The 24,829-nt window shown below is 64.7% G+C and overlaps 1 protein-coding gene across 2 annotated transcripts; it reads right to left on the bottom strand.

Moving 5' to 3' along the window:
- Positions 1 to 3,452: 3,452 nt before the first annotated feature.
- On the bottom strand, positions 3,453 to 24,773 carry AKT1 (AKT serine/threonine kinase 1). Of its 2 annotated transcripts, none has more exons than XM_036991479.2 (14): positions 24,637 to 24,773; positions 22,058 to 22,185; positions 11,116 to 11,244; positions 9,127 to 9,238; positions 8,795 to 8,942; positions 8,243 to 8,374; positions 8,105 to 8,170; positions 7,026 to 7,094; positions 6,772 to 6,897; positions 6,570 to 6,698; positions 6,275 to 6,489; positions 5,827 to 5,914; positions 4,626 to 4,728; positions 3,453 to 4,321 (listed from the first exon to the last, which is right to left on the bottom strand). In XM_036991479.2, the coding sequence occupies exons 2-14, from the start codon at positions 22,101 to 22,103 to the stop codon at positions 4,242 to 4,244; spliced, it is 1,443 nt and encodes a 480-aa protein (XP_036847374.1). In that variant the 5' UTR covers positions 22,104 to 22,185; positions 24,637 to 24,773; the 3' UTR covers positions 3,453 to 4,241. The 2 variants fall into 2 exon arrangements, with proteins under 2 accessions (XP_036847374.1, XP_073097858.1); XM_073241757.1 differs by lacking the exon at positions 24,637 to 24,773 and adding an exon at positions 23,264 to 23,525.
- Between the last annotated feature and the right edge of the window lie 56 nt (positions 24,774 to 24,829).

Genomic DNA, 24,829 nt, shown 5'->3' with positions numbered 1-24,829 from the left:
GGTGCCCACAGGGCTGTGCAGGCCCTCAGCACCCGGGTCTCACGTGTGGCATATAGAGTTCCCTGGAAGCTGCGTTCCTGGCCGTCCCTGTTTCAGAGGGGAAAACAGACCCAAAGCCTGGCGCAGACCGGCCCCCAGGCCTGAGCCCAGGGCACCTGACGGCGAGCTGGGAGCCCTGTGCCGGTGTGCCTCCCAGGGTGGGGTGGTGTCCCAGACCCCCTGAAATGCCACAGTAATGCCCCTTCTGGGGCCCTCCCGCTGTCATGGGCTCCTGTGTGTCAGGGCCCTGGGTGGACTGATGGTCCCCACCCTCCGGGGGCCTGTCCTGCTCTGCGGGGGGGCAGTGTGATTCCTGGTCTGGCCCTGGGTCCTGGGTCCTGCTGTCGAGGGATCCTGCAGGGCTGCCTCACCCCAGGGGCCTGGGAGCCCACTGAGTTGGAGGGCAGCATCCAGGGTGTGTGGTGGGGCACCGGCCGGTTTGAGGGACGCGGGTGCTTATCTGTACTGGAAAGCCAGGAGATGGGCTGGAGCGGGCCCAGGGTCCGGGCTCCCATGGGCAGAGTGGGACCCGCAGAGGGGCTGCCTGGGTGGAGCTGCGCGGGAGCTTCTGGGCTCATCTGGGTCCCGGGGAAGCGGGGCCTGCTCTGGGGAGGCAGCCTAGTGGGGATGGGGCTCCGGTTTGGGGAGTCAGGTTCTGAAGATGATGAGGTAGAGGTCGCACAACATACATTTTAATACCACTGAACTACACACTTTAAAGCAGCTAAAATAATAAACTTTACATACATTTTGCCAATGAAAATGTATTTGAAATATTAACAATCGACAATTTAAAGCAAAAAAAGTAGAAATGTGCTTTGGGGGTTTTGATACTGGTGTGGAAACAGCGTGTGAGGACAGCACAGAGAGGACCGGAGGCTGCGCCAGGCCCATGCAGGACCCATCCCGGTGCCCATGGAGGGCAGGCTCAGATGGGCGTGGGGGGGGGGATGCCCATTGATCGTGAAGCTGCTGGCTGGGCTCTGTGCATCCCTCAAAAGATAGTCCAAATGCGATGTGCGTCCTTGATTAGACCCGGAGCACATCTGCGAAAACTGGTGAACTAGAAATAAAGGAGATGAAGTGGGAGGTTCAAAAAATACTTGCTTAATTCAACACATGGCCGAAAGAGGAGGAGCAAAGAGCGAACAGGACACAGAGAAAGGCAAGGTGGCACTTGGGCTCAGCCCTGACTAGTCACATGCAGCGTCCATGGTCTGAACACCTCGACCAGGGACAGAAATTGTTAGGCCGTCTAAAAAACAAAAGCAAGACCCAAATCCATGTTTGCAAGAGACTCACTTTAAGAAGCCTAAAAACAGAAAAAAAAGAGAATGGAGCGAGTATCTGTTCAAAGGCTCAGTGGTCTCGGGTGTGGAGTCCGGGCAGTGTCTCCTGGGGGGTGGGCCCGGCGGGCCGGCGCAGCACAGCAGCAGAGACCCGCCCGTCTGGCAGCCCCTTGCTGGGCGCTGCTGTCTGCAGCACAATCAGCCAGAACGCGGGCAGTCTGCATGCTAAAACCACGTCTGTTCTACGCTCCTGTCCCTCCCCAGCCAGCCTGGTGTGGGAGAGATTGGGTGCCGGACAACGGGACGTGGGCCCATCGCGGTTGGCCTCCCTGCAGGCCCCAGCCTCCCGGGAGGCCAGCGTTTCCTTGGGGGTGCCCACCCACCATTTCTCACTTTCCTTCGTGGCTCGCCCGCCTGGGATGCCGTGCTGGACGATCGTGCACACACCCGTGAACTGGAAGCCACTGCGGGAACCGGTGACTGAGGCGTCTGTCACTGAGGGGGGTCCTGTGGGAAGGAGCAGCCCCTCAGCCTGGCCAGCTGGTCCCCTCCTGACACCCCACTGCAGCTTCAAAGGCCCAACCCATCTCCCACACATCTACTGCTTTGTTCAGAGTTTGAGGATAATGGAAGGGTATCACTGTTCTTTGCTTTCTACAATATGCGGTCAATGGTTCCTTTTTATTGTGTTAAAATGCATAGCAAATTCATCATCTTAACCATTTCTCAGTGCCAGCTCAGTGGTATTCAGCACACATCCCCACCGTCCATTCGCAGATGTCTCATTTTTTAAAACTGAACCCCTGTCCCCGTTAGACACTGACTGCCCAGCCCCTGGCAGCCCCCCTCCCCCTGCTTTCTGTCCCTGTGGACCTGCCCACTGTGGGTCCCTCGTGTGAGACCACATAGGACTTGTCCTTTGGTGACTGCCTGCTTCACTCAGCCTGACCTCCTCAATGCCCAGCCACATTGTAGCAGGTGTCAGGACTCCTGTCCGGAAGGCTGGGTAGCACCCCGCATGGGGGTGACAGGCTCATCCGTCGAGAATGCCATGTGGCTGTGGTGAATCTTGCTGTGTGAGCACGGTGTGCCCATCTCTCCGAGACCTTCTTTCAGCCCTCCTGTGCGGGTACCCAGGAGGCACTGCTGGTCACATGTGATTCTGGGTGTAATCTATTGAGGAACCACCCCAGTGTCTTTGGCACGTGCACTGTCCCACACCCCGCCAGCTGTGCTCAGGGCTCCCATGGGCATCTGAAATCTGGAGGTCTCTTACCTCCAGAGCATCTGTGTTTGTGGTTTCCAGAAAAGCTGTGTACCAGTGTGATACATAATTCACAGGCTGTCAAACAGGATGAGGGGTGAACCAGAGAGCTGGGGGCTGACCCGGACCTGCCTCATCAGAGCTCTTCACAGGCATTCCCCCCAGCAGAGGGGGGCAGCCACCCCACCCCAGGGAATGCCTTGGAATCAGAACCAACTGCCCTGGAGCCTGAATAGACAGGCAGCTCCTGCCCCAGGCCCTATAAACGTCGGGGTGTCCCAGTAGGGTGGAGTCCCCTTGAGTGATGAGGACGCTGAGGCCCCGGCTCTGTGGGCTCCCCTCACTCGGCCCGCGCATTGCCTGCTTGGCCGCTGGCTCCTCGCCACTCTTAGTGAACACAGCCAAGTGTCCACTAGGTGGCACCCACAGCACAGCCCGCGGGGCGCTGGGGCTCCGGACCGGTTCCAGTGCTGGAGCCCTTCCACCCGCTGTCCCTGATGGTGTGACCTGCAGGACACTCACTCTGGCCTCCCTGGGACCCAGGGTCCTGCCTGTGGCTCAGCCCCGGCCGGCTCTGGGCCCTGTGGGGTCTCAGACTTCCATGGCAGTCAGGGTCTGCTGGATGGACAGGACTGCTGGGCAGATGCCTCCACAGGGGCACAGGGCTGGGCTGTAGCTGGCTGGGGACCTGGCCAACTAGGGCACCTCCCCCTTCCAGCGAGTCCTGCCGGAGCTGGAGGGACACCTTCACTCAGAGGCTGACCCTAGATGCAGGCAGGCAGGAAGCACGGGGTCTCCCCAGGCGGGGGCCAGCCTGCACGACCCTTCACCCACCACCCAGCAAAACAAGCCACACAAAGTTGAAAAGCAATTTTTATTGAAGAATTTGGAGGGAAAGTCTCGTAGTAAAAATACTCAAGTTGAATGTAAAAACTGCCATGTGCGGTGTGGCGTCTGGCCTGGGGCGTGGAGGGCACAGTGAGGGCCCCCCCCACGGGCGTCTGGTGGGGCGGGCTGGGGCGCATGGCGCGGTGAAGCTAAGTCAGGACAAGTGGTATGGGGAAGCCATCAGGGGAGCCGGTCCCAGAGGGAAAACGGGGGTGAGAGGGAGGGACTCGCTCCTAAGATTAAAAACCCCCAGATGCAGGTAGACAGCATGATATACAGCAACAATTTCAGCCTTGTTCCCGTCTGTCAAGGTGAGTCCCAGCCCCGGCCCGCCCCAGGCCCACTCCTCGGCCTCAGCGCTGAGGGCCTCACCCTGAAGAAGTGGGGGCCAGGCCAGCAGACCGCACCAGGTCGCCCCTGGCCCCCGGCTGAGCTGAGATGGGTGGTAGCCAGCTGTAGGACCGGGCCCACCCAGAACCCCAGCTGCACGTGGCTGTAGAAGTCCTTGTTTTTCTACATGAATCTAATTGTTCTGGAGAACTGGATGAAATAAATTAAGAAGAAAATGCGGACAATTTTCCTCCCATCCCAGCTGGTCGGGAGGCCGCAGCCCTCAAGGAAGACAGCCCTGCCCATGAAACCATCCGTGCTCGCAGGAGCGGCGCGGTTCCTATGAAAACATCGAACACAGATCATCGGGGCCGGCTTCCTTCCGATGCATCGCGGTGAGGCCGTCGTCTGGAGCACGTGGCTGGCCCTCCTCAGGCTGTGCCACTGGCCGAGTAGGAGAACTGGGGGAAGTGGGGTCTCCGCTCGCTGTCCACGCCCTCCATGTGGTCATCTGTGGGGGCAGGGGCACAGCTCAGACCCCAGGAGCACAGCCACCACACGTCTGCGGAAACTGAGGCAGGTCCCTGCAGGCTCACCCCCAGAGTCCACGTCTGCACTTCGTGGCCCCCGACCCTCACAATGCCAGGGACAGGACAGCCGCCCTCCCGCCCCCATCGCCACCCTCCAAAGGGACACTTTTCAGTAAAGCGCTGAGCACAGCAGGCCTCTGCTGAGGGCAGCCCCTGCGCTGTTTTCTGGGGAGAGGGACACCGCCAGCTTGGGGGCAGGTCAGCAGGGAGGTGGGCCACCCTCACCTTGGTCAGGCGGCGTGATGGTGATCATCTGGGCCGTGAACTCCTCATCAAAATACCTGGTGTCCGTCTCCGACGTGACCTGGGGCTTGAAGGGCGGACTCAGCTGCAGGGAGTGGGGGGGCCGGTTACCGTCCTGGCTGTGCACTGCACGGTGGCACACCAACAGGCCCTCCCCCAGGGAGGTGGGCCCACTTGAGCCACCCCACGTCCTCTGGTGCCATGCTGGCACCAGGGAAAGGGGCTGCCATCTCCACACGTGAGAAAGTTCTGGGAAGGCAACCCAGGACAGGCAGTGGTCTGAACCTGGGGACCTGCCCCTCAGCCCTGTTGTCCCCACAGCAGCCCCTCTGGGTGACAGGAGGTAGTGCAGCCCACCTCTACGGGAAGCCCACCCAGCCCCCAGGCGGAAGAGAACAAGCCCATTTTCCTCTTCCTTTTTCCAGCTTTCTTATTCTTCTAACTTCCTAAAATCCGGGGAGGGGATGAAGAGGGACGCCACAGGACAGGTGGGACAGGTGCCCAGGCTGGGCTCCCAGCACCCTCCCCCGGCACACCCTTCCTGATCAGACCCCTTGGCCCAGCTGCCCAGGGCTCCGTTCCGTGACTCGTGATGAAGGGACAGTCCCATCCCCACAGTCCTTCAACCCACCTGGGCCAGCGCATTGCCAGGAGTGGTGGGCTGCTGGGGCTGCAGTGCCTCCCACAGGCCCAGGCGACAGAGGCCAAAGCCAGCCAAGTGGAGGGACCCGCCACATCCCTGAGAGGGGTCCCACGGAGCAGCCGGCCAGTGCCCTGTGCCAGCCCCAGCCAGCTGTTCTGGGGTGGAAGGTGCACTGCTCCACCCAAGCCCAGCCTTGACAGGCCCTCAAACCCTTCCTGCCTAGCTTTGCAGCCAGATGAGGAGGGGGCCAGGCCTTCCTCCATCCCGACCCTCGGGGCTCCCTGCAGGGCCCCCTTCTGTGAAGCAGGGAGAGGACAGACGAGTGGTGAGTGCCCCGGCCAGCCTCACTCTCTGCTCGAGCAGCGGGACAGCCTGGCTGAGTCAGGCTGCCCAGGACACACGTAAGGGTGGCTGTAAGGAGACTGTGTGGCGGGGGTGGGATGGGCCTGCTGACTACCCCCAGCCCTGACCTGAGCTACTGGAGTCTTTGGTCAGGCCCTGGTGGGGGTCATGCCCCCGAGGTGGCCAGGCCCCACCCACCTTCTTCTCGTACACGTCCTGCCACATGATGCCGGCAAAGAAGCGGTGCTGCATTATCTCCTTGGCATCCTCGGAGCCCCCACCAAGCCTGCCGAGGACATGGAGGCCACGGTGATGGCAGCAAGGCCACGGCCCACCCAGGGCTCGGACCGTTTGTCGGGCCCTCCCCCTGCTAGGTGAAGTTGGGCTGCTGGGCAGTGCCGGCCAGCACAGCCCCCAGGCAGGGCACTGTGGCCCAGGCCACCAGGAACAGCGTGGCCTCTCTGGGTGGCTGTGGTATGCCCTGCGCTGAGTGGCAGGGTCCCCCAGACAGCTGTGAGGGGCCCGTACAGTCCCAGCCTGCCCGGACCCAGGCCAGGACGTGATGCGCTGACCACTGGGATGGCCTGGGCAGCCACCCATCCTGCCCAGGGCACTGAGGGCTGGGTGGGGAGCTGGAGCAGCTCACCTCTGCTTGGGGTCCTTCTTGAGCAGCCCCGAGAGCAGGCACCTGGCCTCGGGGCTGAGCGTGCGCGGGAAGCGGATCTCCCCCATGAGGATGAGCTCGAAGAGCTTCTCGTGGTCCTGGTTGTAGAAGGGCAGGCGGCCGCACATCATCTCGTACATGACCACGCCCAGCCCCCACCAGTCCACCGCCCGGCCGTAGTCGTTGTCCTCCAGCACCTGGGGACGCAGGGGCCCAGGGTCACAGGCTGCAGCGGCCTCGGCGCCCCCAGGCCCTGGGGGCAGCGGCAGGCGCGCACCTCGGGGGCCAGGTACTCGGGCGTCCCGCAGAAGGTCTTCATGGTGGCACCGTCCTTGATGCCCTCCTTGCACAGGCCGAAGTCCGTGATCTTGATGTGCCCGTCCTTGTCCAGCATGAGGTTCTCCAGCTGCAGGTGGCCCCGCATCAGTGCCCACCCCTCCGCCTTCAGCCCCGCCCGGCGCCCCCCGCCCGGCGCCCACCTTGAGGTCGCGGTAGACCACGTTCTTCTCCGAGTGCAGGTAGTCCAGGGCCGACACGATCTCGGCACCGTAGAAGCGGGCCCGGTCCTCGGGGAACACCCGCTCCCGGGACAGGTGGAAGAAGAGCTGCAGGACAGGGGGCCTGAGGAGCACGCGGTGGGGGCCCGTCCCACCCCCATGGCCTCGCTGGGGTGCAGGCAGGAGCACAGGCTGTCCGGTGCGGGGAGGGGCCACCGCGCTCAGGGAGGGCTCACCTCGCCCCCGTTGGCGTACTCCATGACGAAGCAGAGGCGGTCGTGGGTCTGGAAGGAGTACTTGAGAGCCTGTGGGGAAGCAGGGCTGGGACCACGCCCTCGGGCTGGACAGGCGCACCCGTAGCGAGGGGCACAGGAGAGTCAGGATCTCAGAGGCTGGCCTATTCCCCGAATGAGCAGAGACTCCCTGCAGGGCAGGCCTCAGGGCAGCAGAATGCCACCACCGATGAGCTGGTGGCAGCTAGAGTGCCCCCTGGTTCCAGGAGGCTACAGCTCCCACACCCTGTCCCCACGGCACCCCACGAGGGCCGACCTGGGGATCTCTGGCCAGTGCAACCATGGTGGCATGGCTGTGGGGACACGCTCAAAGGTGGAGGAGGAGGGCACAAAGCCTGGACTCATCCTCAAGTCCTTCAGCCAGAGCCAAGGGGCAGATGAGGCAGGGGCGCATAATTAACGAGTTCTGGTGGGAAACACATTCGCTGCTTTGAAAGCAGCTGACCTTTTCGTGAGAAAATGTTTTCAGAAAGCAGTCCCCTGCCCTGGGTCAGGTGGCCCCAGAGCCGAGGGAGGCTGTGCTGAGTGGGAGGCAGCAGGGCGCTGCAGGGGCCCAGCAAGACCCCCAAGGCCAGCCCGATCGCCCCAGGCCTGAGAGCGAGGCCCTTGGTGCGGGGGCGGGTCCAGGCCTCCCAGGGATGGCAGCGCCTGGCATCATTGGTGCACCCAAAGGCTCACAAATTTCCACACACTTCCTCTGGGCCAAGTCCCTCTCAGGACAGGGTCTCACTTGGCTTGAGCCTCAAATGAAAAGCAACCAGAAGGCTGTGTGATGAAGGGACAGGGAGTCTGGGGCCTCCCAGGGCCTCAGGACGAGCTGAGGGAGACCCAGGCCACCCGCCCTTTGTGCACTGGGGCAGCAGGCACCTCCCTGGAGACCTGCCCGCTGTCAGCCTGAGTCGCAACACACGTGAAACTGTCTTACAGACGGGCTGCTGTAACTGCCCGCCTGGCCCCAGCCCACGAGGCACAGAAGGGACGGGCCCCACCAGGGGACCCAGCAGATGACCAAGGCCACTCACTGTCAGGAACGGGTGCCGGGAGTTCTGCAGGACGCGGTTCTCCGTGAGTGTGTGGGCCACCTCGTCCTGCAGGACAGGCTGTGAGCCCCTGCACGCATCCCCGCCCGCGCCTCGCCCCCCGGCGCCCCCCCGCCCTACCTTGGCCACGATGACCTCCTTCTTCAGAATCTTCATGGCGTAGTAGCGGCCCGTGGCCTTCTCCTTCACCAGGATCACCTTCCCAAAGGTGCCTTTGCCCAGAAGCTTCAGGTACTCAAACTCGTTCATGGTCTGAAGGGGCAGTGGCCAGGCACCAGGTCAGAGCAGCAGCTGACAGCCCACTGCTCACCAGCAGTGCAGATCACAGGTGCCCAGGGCCGCCACGCTGACCTCGGGGCTGGGCACAGGCGGCCCCTCCCGCTCACCACAGGCCTGGTGGGGCCCCCATCAAGTCCGGGACTTGGGAGGAGGGGTGGGCGGTACGTCCCAACCCGGGCGCTGGGGTTCAGGGGAGGGTGGGAGTGACAGTTGAGGGGGGCGCCTTTCAGAATCCTCACGTCCCTACCTCACTCGGACATACAGCTGATCGGCCCGTGCTGTCCACAGGGAGAGAGCCAAGTGGGGTGGGGACTGAGCACGGGGCCCTCCTGGGAACCTGCGACGGGACCCTGGGACCCCCGGGCTCCGCTAAGGCAGGGGCACAGGCCTCACCACGCGGTGCTTGGGCTTGGCCAGGGACACCTCCATCTCCTCGGCCCCAGAGTTGTCCCCGGGCGACCCCGACCGGAAGTCCATCAACTCCTCCTCCTGCCGCTTGAGCCCATCGGCCACCGTCTGGATGGCAGTGGTCCACTCCTCCCTGCCGGGTGCTCGGGTGAGGCCCCCAGCCCGCCCCGCAGCCCGGGACAGCCGTGCATGCTCAGGGTCCTGCACGCTGGGGACCCCGAGGCCCAGGCCCCCAGCAGGGTTGCGACCCTGCCGGCGAGGACCTGGGCCAGCGGTTTCTACAATGAATGGGCTGGGGAGGCCGCCCCAGGTCTTACCGCTCCTCGGGGGTCTCCACGTGGAAGGTGCGCTCGATGACCGTGGTCCACTGCAGACACCGGATGATGAACGTGTTGGGCCTGGGCCGCTCTGTCTTCATCAGCTGGCACTCTGGAGAGGGCCGGCAGGCCAGCGCGGTCGGAGCACGCCCCGCCCCAGGCCGCTCACGCCGGCTCCGGACCCGCCCATGGGCACACGAAGCCCCGCCCATGCCCTGCTCCGGGCCCGCCCCTGGCTGCCCAAAGCCCTGCCCATGCTCGGCTCCGGACCTGCCCACACCCTGCTCTGGACCTGCCCCTGTCCTCGTACAGGCGGCCCAGACCCGGCCCGGGGTCCCGGGAGGCCCTAGCCCACTCCTGCAGGCCTGTTCCGTCCGGGTAAAGGGGGTAGTTGAGGGCTGGGCTGGGCCTCCGCTCAGGCTCGGACACTGCTCCGGAGCCGTGCGGCGCCCCGTGGGTGTGTCAGAGGCGGGCTCACGTCAGCCCCCAACCATCACTGCCTCCCGAGGCCTTCCTTCAGTCCCTGGGCCGCCACAGCGTGGGGGGTGGGGGGGGACCACAGTCCTTGATGGGCCAGTGTGAAGTGTGGGTGTCCCAGAGGGGGGCCCACAGAAGGGGCCTCTGAGAAAGCAGCAGTTTACCCCACCTCCGCACGAACGTCTGCTACTTTCCCAGCTACACAGACTGCCCCCTACCCCAGGACAAATCCCAGGGTGCAGGCTAGTGTGGCACCCTTCAGAGAGGTTGCTTGTCCTGGCAGGTAGCTGGAGGACATGCGCCACCCAATGCGATGTCCTCCCTGGAGTCCAGATGCACAGAGGAGCAAAAATGGGCAAACAAGCTGGGGAGCACTCACACTGGAGCATACACGTGCACCAGGAACACAGACACACCTGGACCATGGACACACCTGCAGGGCCAGGGGGATGTGCCGGGACAGGAGGGGCACGAGTGAGAGGTCCCTGAGGGCTTCTGGGAAGCAAGAGGGGGCCACAGGGCCAGGGCAGGGGCTTCTGCCATCCCAGTGTCTGGACCCTAGCAACTAGCTCAGCTCTGGCTGAGCGCAAGGAAGTCGACTGCCAGGCCTGGAGGCCAGGAGGGGCTCCCAAGCCACAGAGCAGACAGGGCGAGCTAGCCTGAGAGTGGGGTGGAGGAGCCTGGGGTCGGGACCAGGACCCCACAGTGGGCACTGCGCTCCCCACCCTGAACAGCAACCCGACATGGACCCTGGGGGTCCCCCACTTAATAAGCCCAAGCCAGCCCCTGGGCACAGTTGGGTTCCAGGGCATTACACCTGGAATGGGGCCAGGGTCAGAGCCTGCCTGGCTCTGCATCCCACCCACCCGCCCATCCCCAGGCACAGCCCCAGCCGTAAAGCCACACCTGCTGATCCCCTTGTAAGTACAAGAGCAGCCACAGAAGCACATAATTTTAAAAAGTTTGTCCAGCTTTGTGAGATGTCGCAGCCTGGCTGTGCTGACTTACCCATCCCATGGGTGGGGCAGCCAGCAGCCCCCAGCCCCCAGCCCCCAGCCCCCAGCCCCCAGCCCCCGCCTCCAGCCCCAGTCCCCGCCCCCAGACCCCGCCTTCAGCCCCACCCCCAGACCCCGCCCCCTGCCCCCGCCCCAGCCCCCAGCTGAGCATCCAGGCCTCTGAGAACCTTCCTCGGGAGAGCCACAGGCTTCTCGCGGGGGTGACAGACACTCTCAGAAGCTGGGTGTCCCTCGCGTACTCTCTTACCGCCTCCCTTCCTGCTTCAGCAGAGAGACCCTGGCAAGCTCCAGGTGGACCCCAGTGGAGGACGGGCCCCTGTTGGCCGGCGACTGCACAGACATGCCCCCACCCACCCCAGCCAGGGCAGGCCACTAACTGGTCCCCAAGGCGACTCAGATCCAGCGCTGCTCAGCCTGGTCCCTGGCAGACTGCCAGCCCCTGAAACAGAGGCCCAGGGGGTCCTCCTGCCCACTTTCCCAGGACAGGCCCACTTACGTGCCACAGAGAAGTTGTTGAGGGGGCACTCGCGCTGGTCCACGTCCTGCGGCCGCTCCTTGTAGCCGATGAAGGTGCCATCACTCTTGAGAAGGAAGTACCGGGGCCGCCAGGTCTTGATGTACTCCCCTGAGGATGCCCGGGCAGTGAGGGGCCAGGTCCCGTTCCCTCCCCCACAGACCCCTGTCCCTGTGGGCAACCAGCAGGGGGCTATGCCGAGATAGGTGTGCCTAGGATGCCCCAACAAGAGGGCACTGACCCTGATTCCCACCAAGGCAGACGGGGGGGGGGGGGGGGGAGGGAAGGTACACTCACTGTGGGACAGGCTTATTAAGTGGGAGACCCCCAGGGTCCATGTCGGGTTGCTGTTCAGGGTGGGGAGCGCAGTGCTCACTGTGGAGTCCTGGTCCCGACCCCAGGCTCCTCCACCCCACTCTCATGCTAGCTCGCCCTGTCTGCTCTGTGGCCTGGGAGCCCCTCCTGGCCTCTGATGAAGAGTCCACCCCACCTTCTGTGCTGGAAAGAGAGCCAGGTGGGCACCTGGACCTAGGAGAAGGGGGCAGAACTGACAGAAGACTAACCCAGTCCAGAGGGCCTTCCTGGAGGAGGTGGTGCAGAGCCAATAGGTCCAAGAGTAACCAAACAGTCACAACAGTGACAGCAAGTGGGCCGCCCACCGCAGATGGCCCTGGCCAAGAGCACGGGGCCTGGCATCCAGCGGTGAGACGGCACCCATGCAGAGGGGCCTCTCTAGCTCGCCTGGCCCATGTACAGCACACATCCCGCACCTGCCTAGGCTGGGCACTCGGAACAGAGCCCCTGCTACCACGTGACAACACTCACTGTCCGGGGCCCAGAGACTGCTGTGGGTACTATGGGCAACCCTGCCCTGGGAGGTGGCTGCGCAGCCCTCCAGCTGAGACCTGCCACCCTGGACCCCCGCATCCCCGCCAGGGGACACCCAAGTACCCAGGACAGTTTTCCCTGAAGTTTTGTAACATCAGCCGTAAACAGACATTCACACTTAAGAGTCAGAGCAGATGTCCTCTGTGATATTCCCAGCGACTGTCATTTTTCATCCTGACACCCAGAGAAAAACACTTCATTTACATTTCGCAGAGCAAGGAGTTTGAACAGAGAACTTACTAACAGGCGACTACTTCATCAGAAGGGCCGCTGGGCAGAGGGCCCAGAAGGGGTTGGGGTCCCTGAGCTCTGGGCTGGGGTTTTCCCCTCCTCAAGCTGAACCTGGACACGGGACCCCGAGGGGTGTGGCGGACAGGCAAAGGCCCCATCCAGGACCACCGGCCATGTGGTTAGCTCCTTCCTCCCCAGCCCCCTCCCAACCAAGCACCTCTCGGTGTGGCCTCCAAGGCCCAGGCCTGGCTTGGCAGGACCCAGGCCGCTCCCAACACCCTTCCTCAGGCAGCCCACCCTTAGGCCTGTGTCCCCAGCTCCAGGCAGGATCACCACCAGCACAGGGAGCTCCCAAGCTGTGGCCAGTAACCTGCCCCCAACAGCATTTAGGAGGGGCTCCACCACCTCTGCTGAGCCCTGCCAGGCTCTGAGGGCAGTTGGCTAGGAAGGCTGTGGTGGGCTGCCTTGGGATGCTGGCTGCTCCCCTGCCTGGGTGCCCCCTGCACCCATGCCCATGCCCCTGATGCCCCTCCCAGCCTCCCAGGCACCCTGCACCCCTTTCCTGCCCGTGCAGCAGGCGGGCACCAGCAGAGCAGGCTCAGGGGCTGTGCACAGCCCACCAGTGTGTCCCGGGCCGCCTGACGCTCATCCCACCCGCCTGCGTGCCAGTCTGGAGCTGTCGGCCCCTGATGGAGTGCCTTCCACCCTGCCAGCTGCCGCTCCCCAGGATGCTAACTGAGCAGGGGGGCGATGAGCACCTCATCCGCACAGCCCCCAAAATCCATCTTGATTCACCAACTGCCACCGAGCCTCCCCAAACCCTCTGCCCAGCACAGCCCCCCAGCGCTGCACCCCATGCATACAGTTGGCATGTGTGTGCCACACAGCGGTGTCCATACACCAGCCTCATGCACTCGGCAGGACTGTGCACAGACTAGATCTCAGTTCCCCACCATGCGTGAGGCCATCATCCACTGGGGTCCAGGATCCCTGTAATGGGGGTGCCAGAGCTGCTAAGCACACAGGACCGCCTGCCCTGTGACCTTACACCTGCTATCAGCTTTCACCCCTTAGCCACACCCCAGAACTGGGTTGAGGGGGTATGGCACTCATTGAGAAGAAGCTGTGGGGCAGGCACCCGACCCCACTGACCTCTCAGGGAGGGACCAGGGGGATGGTCTGTGAACCTTCCACCAGCCAGGCCCTCCACCAGCCCCAGACCAGGGCACTGAGGGTTGCCAGGGTCAGCCCTGCACTGTCCCCGCCTGCACCCCCCATGGCCAAGCCCAGGAGCCAGACAGCACACAGGTGACCACAAGGGCCAGAGCAGGCGGCTTCTCTCAGCCCTCCCCCTTGGTGGTGGGCACACACCCCTTGGGGAGGAGTGGGGACCCCGGGGGCTAGGGCAGCCAGGGCCAAGGCGCCAAGATGCACAGACCCCATTCCTCCTACAGAGATCCAGCCAGGGGGTCAGTCAAGGGCCACCAGCAAGGCCACCTGCAGCCTGACCCACAGCTTGCATCTGAATGAGTTTAGCCCAGACAGGACACAGGACAGGTGGCCAATCCAGATAGGGCCCTAGGGCCCCACTCATTACCAGAGCTGGGGTGAGTGGAAAGGGTGACCCCCAGTGCCCAGACACCAGATGCCAGTGGGCCATCCCTGCACTGGGGTCCTGGAGAGGCAGTGGGGGGCAGGCATACACAGCAGCCATTGCTGATAGTGGGGAGCATGAAGGCTTCCCTTCCAGGCACCGATACGCAAGGCCAGGGGATGAGCACCACGGCCAAGCCGGGGACCTGGTGCCCCCCACCAACCAGAGGGTCTGTCCCTGGGAGGACAGCCAGGCCGGGCAGGTCCCCCTGGGGTTCACTCAGCCCTGGGCCAGGGTGAGCAGGGGGCCACACCCACCCCTCAAGGACCACGTCCTGCCCAGCCACAGGGAAGGGGACCTGTGCCCTGCTGAACCTCCAACCCCATGCAGGCAGTCCACCTGCAGTGAGGGCTCCAGGCCTGAGAAGGCGGGGCCCTGGGGGGGATGGGGCTGTGGGCTGCAGGCTCAGCAGCTCCTGTGCCCAGACCAGGGCTGCCCATCCTCCTCCTGCCCCTCCGGGGCCCCTCGGCTCCCAGCCTTGGCCTGCTCAGAGTCCCAGGTGTCCTCCGACAGGAGGGCCCCCCTACCAGCCCTGCTCACCCCAGGATGGGCTGAAGGCCCCCTGAGGAATGGGGATTCCTAGCCAGCAGCCCTGGCCTCCCACAGCCCAAATCACCCAAAAGGGGCCACATGGCCAGGGCTTGGGGACAAGACAGGCACAGGCTAAGGGGCCGTACTCTTCACATCTCCCAGCCGTGTGTCCCAGGCCACACCATGGGTCAAAGCACCCCAACCCGGGGGCTGGGGCCTGCTGTGAACAGGCCTGGAGGGCACACCGGATGTGGGCTCCCTCAGCACATGCCATCCCAGGCCCATGCTGCCAGGCATGTCAAAGCCCCGGCACCAGTCACACGACACCAGACCCCGGTTCCCCTGGCCACCATGGCCCACCCGGCCACCACACCCTGAGCTCTGTGCACACTGTCTCCAAGCCCCCAGTTTGGGGAAACTGCTGGATAAACACTTCGCCACAGTGGTAAGGCAGTGGCAGGCGGTGGCTTGGCAGGGTGCCAGGCGGCGCCGAGCTGTTTCTCCACAGCAAAGTGAGCCCCAGCAGGCCCGGGGAGCGGGCGCCAGCTGACAGCGGCCACCGCGCGGTCCCCTGCCGCCTGCTCATCCATCGCACACCGACAGCTGCCGGGCGCCCATTTACCTTCTCCGGCACAGTGAGCAGACGGCCGTGCTGACAGCAGCCCGTCCACCACCCGCCGGGAAGGGTGGGCAGTGGGCACAGGTCACCTCGAGGGTCCAACCTGCCAGTCCTCTGCCCGTGTCCCCATCCCACCAGCAGGGCACTAGGCCACTGACCGACACAAAAGCCTGGGGGCCTCAGAAGCCAGTCCCGGGGCACAGGGAGCACAGGGGCACACTGCCACCCGGGCAAAGCCTGGGTCTGAGACAAGCCACCCACCGGCTCAGGCCTCAGCCCTTCTGGGGGCTGCACTCACAGGGCCCTCGGGGGAGCAGGGCACGTGTGGCCGGTGTGGATGGAGAAGAGGGATGCGTCCACTCCCGGCCCGGCAGGAGCCGACATGTGGGGAAGGACACGTGCATGGGTTGTGGTCCAGGCCGAGGGGCCACTGAGTAAGCTGCGCTGTGGCCAGAGACTAGGAGGGCGGTGATGGGTGTCCAGGCCACTGGACCAGGGCAGGGGCTGTGGGGACTGAGCCAAGTGCGACTCAGTGGCCCCTTTTTCTGGCCTGTGGGATGGATGACGTGCCCAAGGAGGAAGCAGGGTTTCCATGGCCGACGTCCAGCCGAGGTGATCTGCAGGTGGCTGTTGTGGGGGGGCGGTTTGGGGGAGGCTGGCTGGAGGCCCCAAGCAGGCTCTGTCCTGGGGAAGCAGGACAGAGCAAAGTGGCCCCAGGCTTTGCACTGTGCTTCAGTGGCAGAGGCGGGCATGGTGGGGCCCCTGGACTGCATTCCACCTTGCACCCCTGTTCCCCCTGCCCCCAGCGTACAGCCCACAGGCACCAGGCTGTGACCTCGGGGCCTTCCTGCTTGACAGCGGAACCAGGGACTGGGAGCCGACTGCCTCATCCGCCCTCCCTGCATGGGGCTCAGGAGCGCTGGGTTGGTTCAGGGCAGCCACACCTCCTTCCACATGGAGGGGCGGGCATCCAGGGGGGTCTACACTTTCCTGGGGGACTGGGAGGTGGAGTACAGCTCCCCCACCTGCTGGCCCCTTGGGTCACAGGCCTCCAGAGATGGGGCTCCTGACTCCCCAGTCCTGGCTCAGGCCCTCAGAAAGCCCCTGCCTGAAACCACAAGACATACAAGTTCTAGCTTTCCAGAACATTTCCTAAGGGACGCACCCCACGCCTGTGCCAGGAGCCCAGGACAGACCCAGCCAAGAAAGACACCAGGGCAGGGAGGGCAAGGAGTGGCAGCCAGCCCTCCCTTGGGGGGGCACAGCCCTCGGGAAGGGCAGGAGGGTTGCCCTAGGAGGCTCCTTCCAGGGCTCTGGTTGGGGGCAGCACACAGGCACCAGCCCTACCCAACCCCCCCACGCAGACACTCAGAGGGGGCAGAGGCAAGGACCCTGGTGTCCAGGTGACCCCCAGCCTCCCCCGAGGCTGTCCTGGTGGGGCAGCAGGCTCCCAGCACTGACCATGGATATGGGCCTTGGTCCCTGACACCCCCAGGAGAGACTGTGCCCTCCACAACAGCCACGGGAAAGCCGCTGTTTCTCATGCATTTCTGCCTTAACCTGGAGCTACATCCTCGGCAGGAGAGCCACGGAGACTTTGAGGCCTGGCTGGAACGGTGCTCTCTCTGCCACCTCCCCCTGACATGGCTGCAGACTGCATCCCCCAACCCCCAGCCCTGCCACCTCACACCCCCCACCACACCCAACCCAGCCTTGAGCCAGACCCGCACATGCTGGTCACAGCCCCCAAACTCCTGCTAGCTGCCCCTGCTCCCCCAGCCCAGGGCACCAGCCCCTTAGCAGCCAGGGGGCCCCTCCTCGAGGCCTGCCAGTGTGAGCCCCCCACCCTCGGTCTCAGCCAAGCACCCCCAGAGCCCCGGAAAGTCCATCCCCAGTGGACCACAGCTGAGGCCTCCGGGCTGCCTGGGGCCGGGTCTGGGCCATCTGCCCACGCGGGGCATCCCTGGGGAACAGGCTTGGAGGCCAAACCCTGGCTCCAACTACAGCATGGTCTGTGGGGCTGGGTGCCGCCCTGCGCCTGGCCAGGTGCGCCTGGAGAGAGAGGACACCAGCCTCGGCCAAGAAGAGCTCCCGTCCCCTGCCTTCCCACAGCGCTTCTGGGAACCTGGCCTGATGCAACCCAGCCTGGGCCTCTCCTGAGAGCTGGCGGAGGGTGGGGATCTGGGCCTGGGGCTCAGGGTCGTGCCCAGCCATTCCAGCGCCTTCCTTCAGGCCTTAGTCGTCCTCTGTACAATGTGCACTGTGCTACCAGGACGGCCAGGAAGTCAGCAGAGGCCATCAGCCCCTCCCCTCCTTGTGAACCCCCATTAAGTTCCGCCCACTGCAGGGCAGCCAGGAAGGAGGCAGGGGCGCCCCCCACTCGGGGCCTACCAGGCATGGGCCCAGGACCCAGGGCTGGGGTGGGCAGTGACCCTTCACCCCCAGCACGAGGCCACCCAAGCTTCCTCTTTTGTTGCTTGTTTTGAAGGGAGAACTCAACGTGCTGCAAACAGGAAATGGCCCCCACACTGGCTGGCCTGCCTGCAGCCCGGAGCCCGCTTCCAGGGACGGGTATCCAAGCCCCCAAGCACAGACCCTCAGAGCGGAGGCCTCCAGCCCTCGGCCCTGGCCCTGGCCCAGCACCAACCTGCCCAGGGGCAGTTTACGGGGACATTTCACGGATGCAAAGTCACACCCACCGTGGCTCTACCGGACTGAGACCTGGGGCCATCCCCACAACCTGCACCACTGTCAGCCAGGGCGGCCCTGCCCCCCAGCCCTGGGCACCCAGTAAGGGGAGCAGCTCCCTCCCACAGGGGTCCTGCTGAGCACCTTACTCTAGCAGGGCACGCAGCAGCTTCCACATGCACACAAGCCATCCACCCTGCGTGGCATTTTGCAAAGTGGGCTGAACAGGCTCCCACAGGCTTGGGGTCCCCGGTGTTGGCAAAGCCGCTCCCACCTCCACAGAGGAGCCAGGCTGCAACCTTCCTAGCGCCCCCCTCCTCAGGACATGGTGTGGGGCAACAGATCTGTGCCAGCCAGGTGTAACTGCTGTCTCTCCATCTGAGCGCCATGTGGTAGGCAGGTAATGCCCATACCTTGGCAGGAAGTAAGACACTTGGAGGGAGGTGTGAGGGGCCACGGCCCCATCCACTCTCTGCCCACCAGGACACCTGGGACCTGCCCCCCAGGGGCAGCAAGGGCCTGGGACTGAAGGAGGGTCTGTGCTAGCGATGGGCTCAGGGCGGGGCAGGGTAAGGCACCGGGCCTACTAAGCTCTGGCAACGTAGTCCAGGCCAGCTGCCGCTCCCGGGGATGAAGCTGAATGGGCAGACGCAGGCTCCGTCCTGCACACAGACCTGGCAGGCCATCCCTTCCAGGCAGGGTCCCACAGGCCTGCTTCAACCCCACCCCAGCCCCCGCGGGCCAGACAGGCCCACTCCTCTGCTGGGTCCCCACCAGCCAGCGGCCACCTGCAGGAATCCAGGGATGCCCCCAGGCCACTCCCTAGGCCCGTCTCCTAAGTTCAGAGCTGCTCCACCAATCTGTGGCCGACATTCTTGCTGCCCTCCACCCCTCTCCTGGCCCACGCAGTCCAGGTGGCCTGTTTGTAGCTCAGGGACACCAAGGAGGACGGTGTCCACAGCACAAGCTCTGAGAGCGGGACCCAGTGTGGGGAGAGGGGTGCTCTGCCAGCGTAGCTGCTAAGGGTGGGCTGCAGCCAGCAGGCAGGCCTTGGTGGGGGGACACCCTGAAACAGCTGCATGGGCTCCTGGAATAGGGTTCATTTTTTAAACTGTCAGTCTTCAAAAACCAGGTGAGTGTGCACAAAACACCAGATCTTCGAGAATGTGAATTTTTGAGCAACACAGCCCCCAGCACCAGTGCTTGGGTGTCTGCCTGTCACTCAGGGCATCCAGCATCCAGCTTTAGTTCAGGAAGTCTGCCCGTCTCTGGGACACCCATTCACAGCTCAGGACATCCACCCATTGTGCCGGATATCTGCAAGGTCCCAGCAGGCCCCTCCCTGCCCAGCCCACCTGCTGCCTCCCAAGCCTTCAGCAGCTTGAGCCCCGTCTCCTGGGGACCAGCTCCCCACAGGACAAAAGGGGACACTGAGGCCCACGGGTGCTGCCTGGGCCCTGCAGCAGGTTAGTGCTGGGCTGGAACTTGAGCACAGCCCCAGAGCATACAGGGTCAGTATCCCTGGAAAGCGGCCTGCGGTCGCTCTCCAGAGGGGCAGGGTGCCCTACACTGACGCTGGCCACCCCGGCCCTCGGCCATCACCTGGACGCCCACACAGGCCCTGGAGACACTATCACTCCTTGTGTGCCAGGCCCCGGACTGGACTGGGGGCAGACGCAGCAGAACAGGCTGGTGCAGGCCCCCATCCCCAGCAGCACTGGGGCCCACAGTGGCAAGAGGAGTGGAAGTGCCCCTGGGCCGGGACCTCTGGGGTCCGTGAGGGGCTAGGCCTTGGAGGACAGCCCCAGTCCCCTCCCTCCCCTATTCAGAATCTGACCCTGGCCGAGGGAGGGGCCCGGCCAGCATGCGGAGAGGAACGGGGCCTCAAACCCGGGCTGCAGGTAGAGCCCTCTGCCCACCCCACCCAGAGCCGCCCCACAGAGGCCTCATCTCCCTCCTCCAGCGCTCTCCTCCATGCGGTCCCAGAGGTGGCCAGTGGGGCGGAGGATCAGCCAGGAGGGGTCAGGGAGGCCTCTTGGAGGGGTGGCAGGGAAGCGGGACCCTCCTCAGTGGCTGGGTGGGACAAGGAACCTTGGCGAGGCCTGCTCCGGGCAGGCACACCCTAGCTGCCAGGCACGCCCAGGAAGGATTCTCCCACCTGCCCCTGCTGTCAGCCGGGGGCTGCTCACGCCTGCAGGCCACGACAAACCCTGATGCTCCCCACCCCGAAAAGAGGGCTCAGGTCCTGCTCCCTCCCGGGAAAAGCGCCCCCGGGGGCCTCCAACCTTGGCCATCCTTGACTCCCTCACATCTGGCTCCAAACCAGCCAGCTCGCACCCCTCAGCCACGCGACCCCGCCCTTCTACCTGCCCCAAGGTCTAGGCACAGGAAGGGGGCAAACGTCTGTGGGAGCAGCAGACTAGTAAAAGGCAGACGGTCAGGCAGGAGGGCAGCAGGGAGGACAAGACGGGGCAGGGGAGCAGAGGCACGGGGTCCTGGCCCAGGTGGGACACCCACCTACCTGCACAAGGCAGGTGCCCACCCAGCGTGCAGGAGAGCCCGTGGCCCCCGGCATGCCAGCCGTCCCCCACACCACACCCTGCCGATGCTGGCACACGGGCTGGAGTTGGAGGTGAAGCTCAGGGGCGCTGGGGGCTTTAGACCCTCTCTCCTGGCTTGAAGCGGGGGCCAGGTGACAAGCCTAGGGCTGCTGCATCCCGACTTAGGGCCCCCAAACCACATGCTCTACCAGTCCTTTCTCCACCGCCATTCCCATTGTACAGATGGGGAGAAATCAAGTGCCAGGGGCTCAACAGACTTGCCCTTGGAGAGGGACGCAGTGATAGGGCAGCCGTAACAGGTTCAAACCCAGCTCTCGGGAGGCCTCACTGGGCCCAACATGTCATCCTCCCCATCCCTTCAGAAGGTGCATACCTTAGTGGCATGGGACACTGACATTCACCCATCAGAGGGGCACCAATGATGGCCAGTGGATGGCCCAGTAACAGGGGCGGGACAGCCCTGAGGCCCAGGCATGCCACGGGCCAGCCCTTAATCTAACAGTCATCAACAAACATTTGCCAAGGATTAAAAGGCACTGGTTCCAGGTAGGGGGCTGTATTCTTCTGCTGCCTCCAAGCACAGAAGAGAGGAACAGGGGCCCTGGCGGTGGAGGAAGGAAGGGGGAGGTCCCTGCTCCAAAGGGGGCTCCGAGGTGAGGCGGACACAGAGCAGTCCTGACAGGGGGCGGGACTCCGGAGGGAGGGTTCAAGGAGCCGGGCAGATGCAGGAGGCCGTGGGGGACGCCAGGCTCCCCAAGAACTACAGGCCCCTGCAGCCTCCTCTCCTTGTCTCCAGCCAGCACGCCGCCCTCCCTGCAGCTGCCAAAGCTCTAAAAACACATGGCTGACCACATCCTGGATCCCCTGCTTTGGGCGCTCTGCAGCACCCACCATGTGTCCCCCTTGTCTCTCCCTTGCCTCCAGACCTCTACTGGGGAGCTTCTCTGCACCCCACAAAACTCACCCATGGCACCCACCTTCACCACCCCTCCCTGCTTGCTCCATCTGTTTGAGGTTCCCTTCCCAACAGCCTATATAAAGGATCCTGGGGTGCAGAGAGGGACACCCTCATGCCATCTGCTAGAGGGCATGCCTGAGGTGGGGCTGGCGGCTGACCGGTGCGGGGTCATCAGGGCTTCCGAGGGAACAGGTCTGTGAGAAGAGGAGGTCGGGGGGCGGCCAGTCCCCTCCCTGGGGCAGCAGGGGGGGACTTGCTCGGGGCATCTGGACATAAGGCTTGTCCACCCACCCGCTGCTCAGTCCCTGAGCGGCCAAGGGCACGGGGCAAGGGGCTGTGGGCAAGGCTGGGGGGCGGCCGCTTCTGGCTGAGGCCCTCCCTGGGCTCGGGCCACACGAGGGAGAAGACAGGACTGGGCAGGCGCGGGCCTCTGCAGCTCCGGCATAAGCACACCCGGCTGGGCCCCTGGGTGGTGGGAGCACCCCCATAGCCACAGCCTGGGCTCAGGCAGGCACCCGGCAGGCCACGCAGCCCTGCCCTGCCCTCAGGAGCCCTCAGGCAGGGCCCCGGCTGCCAGCGAGTCAGGCCTTGGGACAGCCCGTGTCCTCACTGCCTTCCAGGAAAGCGAGAGAGGCAGGAGTGGCCACTAGACCAGCTGGCCTCACAGGCTGCAGGCCAGGCCTCAGGGCCTCAGAAGGTCCCATGAGGCCACGCCCTCCACCCCACCACCTGAGGCCGGTCTGCAGGCCGGCTCCAGGACCCCCACCCCAGGCCCAGCCCCGGCAAGCACTGACCTCGTTTGTGCAGCCAGCCCTCCTTTACGATGGCCCCGTCGTTCATGGTGCCTGGGCTCCAGGGGGCCGGGGCAGCCAGGGCGCCTCTCCTGGTCCCCTCTCAGCAGGGCCTCCCTGCCGCCCACCAGCTGGAGGAGGCAAAGGGAAGGTGTGAGGCTGTGTCCGGGAGGCCCGCTGCACCTGGCGTCTCAGCCTGGGACGACGCCCTCTCGCCCAGCCCGAGATGCCCCTCTGCCTGGGCTTCAAGCTCCCTGCCACCTGCCCCGGGCCTCCAAGCCCTCAGAGCCTGCTCCCCCTCACCTAGCCCTCCTCTGACCTTTGTACAAATCACTCCCATCCACAGAAGCGCTCCCGATGTATCTCAGCCTCCCACCTGCCAACCCACAGAGGCCACCTCCTCCAGGACCCGCCGACTGATTCGGCTCACCCAGCTCAGCCTCCCCAAGCCCCGCCAGAAGGCGCCCCGTTCTCCCTGTCCATGGTGTTCCCACCCACAGGCTGGGGGTCCTATGGCAGGGGTACAGGACTTCCCCTCCCTGCCCCAGGGTGGAAAAGGAAATTCAAACATGAAGCAGATAGGGCCAGGAGTGCAGATGGCTGGCACAGAGGAGAGGATCCCTCCAGAATGACATGAAAAATCTCCCCCAAGAAACCCCAAGCCCCTCCTAAACCACAGGGCCCCTGCTGATCTGAATCCTGTTCATTCATTCAGCCAACAGGTACCAGGCACCTCTGGTTTTGCCAGGCTCAGCCCTGGGTGCTGGGGACAGAGAGAGGTTCACAGAGGTCTTGTCTGGAAGAAGCCCCCAGTCCAGGGTAGTTACAGACCCATAATTACGGCATTCAGGCAGCAACCGAGGTGGCAGGCGGGGGACTGTACAAATGCCTGCCCCACAGTGGCCCACCTGCCACCATCTCTTGAGCAGACACTTTGGCCATTGATCCTGAACAGCCCTCCCCATTGCTTGCCTGCTGGATGAACTCCTGGACATCCCTCAAAACCCAGTGCCCATATTCTGGGCATCTCAGGGAATAGCACTCTTCCCATGAGCAGTCTTTTGCCATCCCCCCAAAGACAGGCACTCCTGAGGGCAGGTCCAGAGACTCCCCTCTGGAACCCCCAGACAGGGAAGGCCCCTGAGGACCCCTGGAATGAACCCAACATGGATCTCCCTACTGCGGCCTAGACATCCTCCTGCAGCCCACCTCACTGGCCTCCTGAAGCAGGGGCTAGGCACCAGGGAAGGTCGCTCTGGACGGACTGTCTTAGTCAAATTCAGAAGGGCAGGAAGACCCGGCCTTGTGTGGTGCCGGGACAGAGAAGATGCGCTTTGCGGGTGGAGGAGAGCTCCCACTGTGGTCCCTCGACAGGCTCACGGCACCGACAGCCAGCCAGGGAGGCTGGAGGAAGACGCCCCTGAGGACAGGGCTCCGAGGGGGTAGGCAGGCTCAGGGGCCCTGGGGACACTTGCTTAGGCGTGGCCTGGAGGCAGAGGGCTGGACTCAAAGACCTCTGTATGTCCCCCCTCCCCCTCCCCCACGCCACCCCAAGCAGGGCCTGCTGCTGACAGAGTCAGACAGCTGTCGAGAACCCGGTGCGTAAAAATATATCTGCACACACACAGGGTGGTGTGCATCTGCACAGAAACGTACCCAGCAAGCCAGCGCTGGGGCTGCCTCTGGGCACAGGGCCGGTGGGACACAGGGGCCTCCGTTCCCCCTGCTTCTGTACTGTCAGTGCCTTTCCCGTAAACACGTAGTATTGCTATTACTATTCAAGTCACAGCTTAAAAAAAAATAGTCTATGCTCTGAAAGGGCCCCCTCCCTCGGCCTCCAAAACACTGCTTTGCGAACTGTGTGTCAGCTGGGGGGCAGGGGCCAGGCCGCCACCAACGCGCTCGCCCTTCCCTCGGACCAGAGGCCCCAAGGCGGTCAGTCCGCCAGGGCCTGGGGATGACCGTAGGGGGCCGGCCACACAGCACCGGGCCCTGCCCCGGACTCTGCCCAGCACAGCGATCCTCAGGAACAAGTCCCCCCTGCCCCTCATGCCCCGTTCCGGCCCCAGCCGCCCTGGGGCCCGGCCTCTGGAAGGGGTGGGCGGCTCCTCGGGAGCCCAGCCGGTGAGGACGCAGTTCCGGGAGGGTTGGCAGCCCTTCGAAGGCTGGCCTGGGCGGCTCGCCACCCTGCACAACTTTTTGTCTGTGGGAAAACGGGGTCTCCTTCCAAGCGCCCACCCACAAACTTGTAAGACGGCTGGGCCGAGCCTGTTCCCAAGGCCCCCGAGCACCTCCCCGGCCCCGGCCGCGCCCCTCCACCCCAGCCTGGGCCTCGCCGGGCAGGCAGCCTCCCCAAGGTCATGGGGGAGGCCGGGGCCGGCGCCCGCACCCCCGCCGCCGGCCGGGCCCGCGCGCTCCCCGCCCAGGCCGCGCTCGGCCACTTCCTGCTCCCGCGCCTCCACTCCGGCTGCGCGCGGCCCGCGCCCCGGCCCCGGCCCCGCCGGCCGGGAACAAAGCGGCCGGGCCGCGGGGGGAGATCCGGGCCCGGCGGCGCGGCGGGCGGCGGGAGCGCGGGGACTCACCGGGCGCGGCGCCCGGCGCGAGAGCGGGCCTAGCCGGGCCGCGGCCTCCGCCGCCCGCCGCTCCTCATCCCCGCGCGCCCGCCGGGCGGGGCCGGGCAGGAGGCCGCGGCGGGCGTTGCTCGGCGGGCCTGCGCGCCGCCGGGCCCGGTGCTCGTGCGCGGCCGCCGCTCGGTCCTCCGGCTGCGCTGGCCTC

The sequence above is a fragment of the Manis javanica genome, chromosome 8 (genome assembly GCF_040802235.1).
Source record: "Manis javanica isolate MJ-LG chromosome 8, MJ_LKY, whole genome shotgun sequence".
NCBI lineage: Eukaryota > Metazoa > Chordata > Mammalia > Pholidota > Manidae > Manis > Manis javanica.
This window is presented reverse-complemented; position numbering and strand designations above follow the sequence as displayed.

Excerpts from the sequence above, each read along its gene's own strand:
- AKT1 (XM_036991479.2), bottom strand. The coding sequence starts at position 22,103 with ATGAACGACGGGGCCATCGTAAAGGAGGGCTGGCTGCACAAACGAG. Across the intron at positions 5,915-6,274 it reads AAGAAGGACCCCAAGCAGAG|GCTTGGTGGGGGCTCCGAGG; the intron begins GTGAGCTGCTCC and ends TGTCCTCGGCAG. Across the intron at positions 4,729-5,826 it reads AGGACGTGTACGAGAAGAAG|CTGAGTCCGCCCTTCAAGCC; the intron begins GTGGGTGGGGCC and ends CACTCCCTGCAG.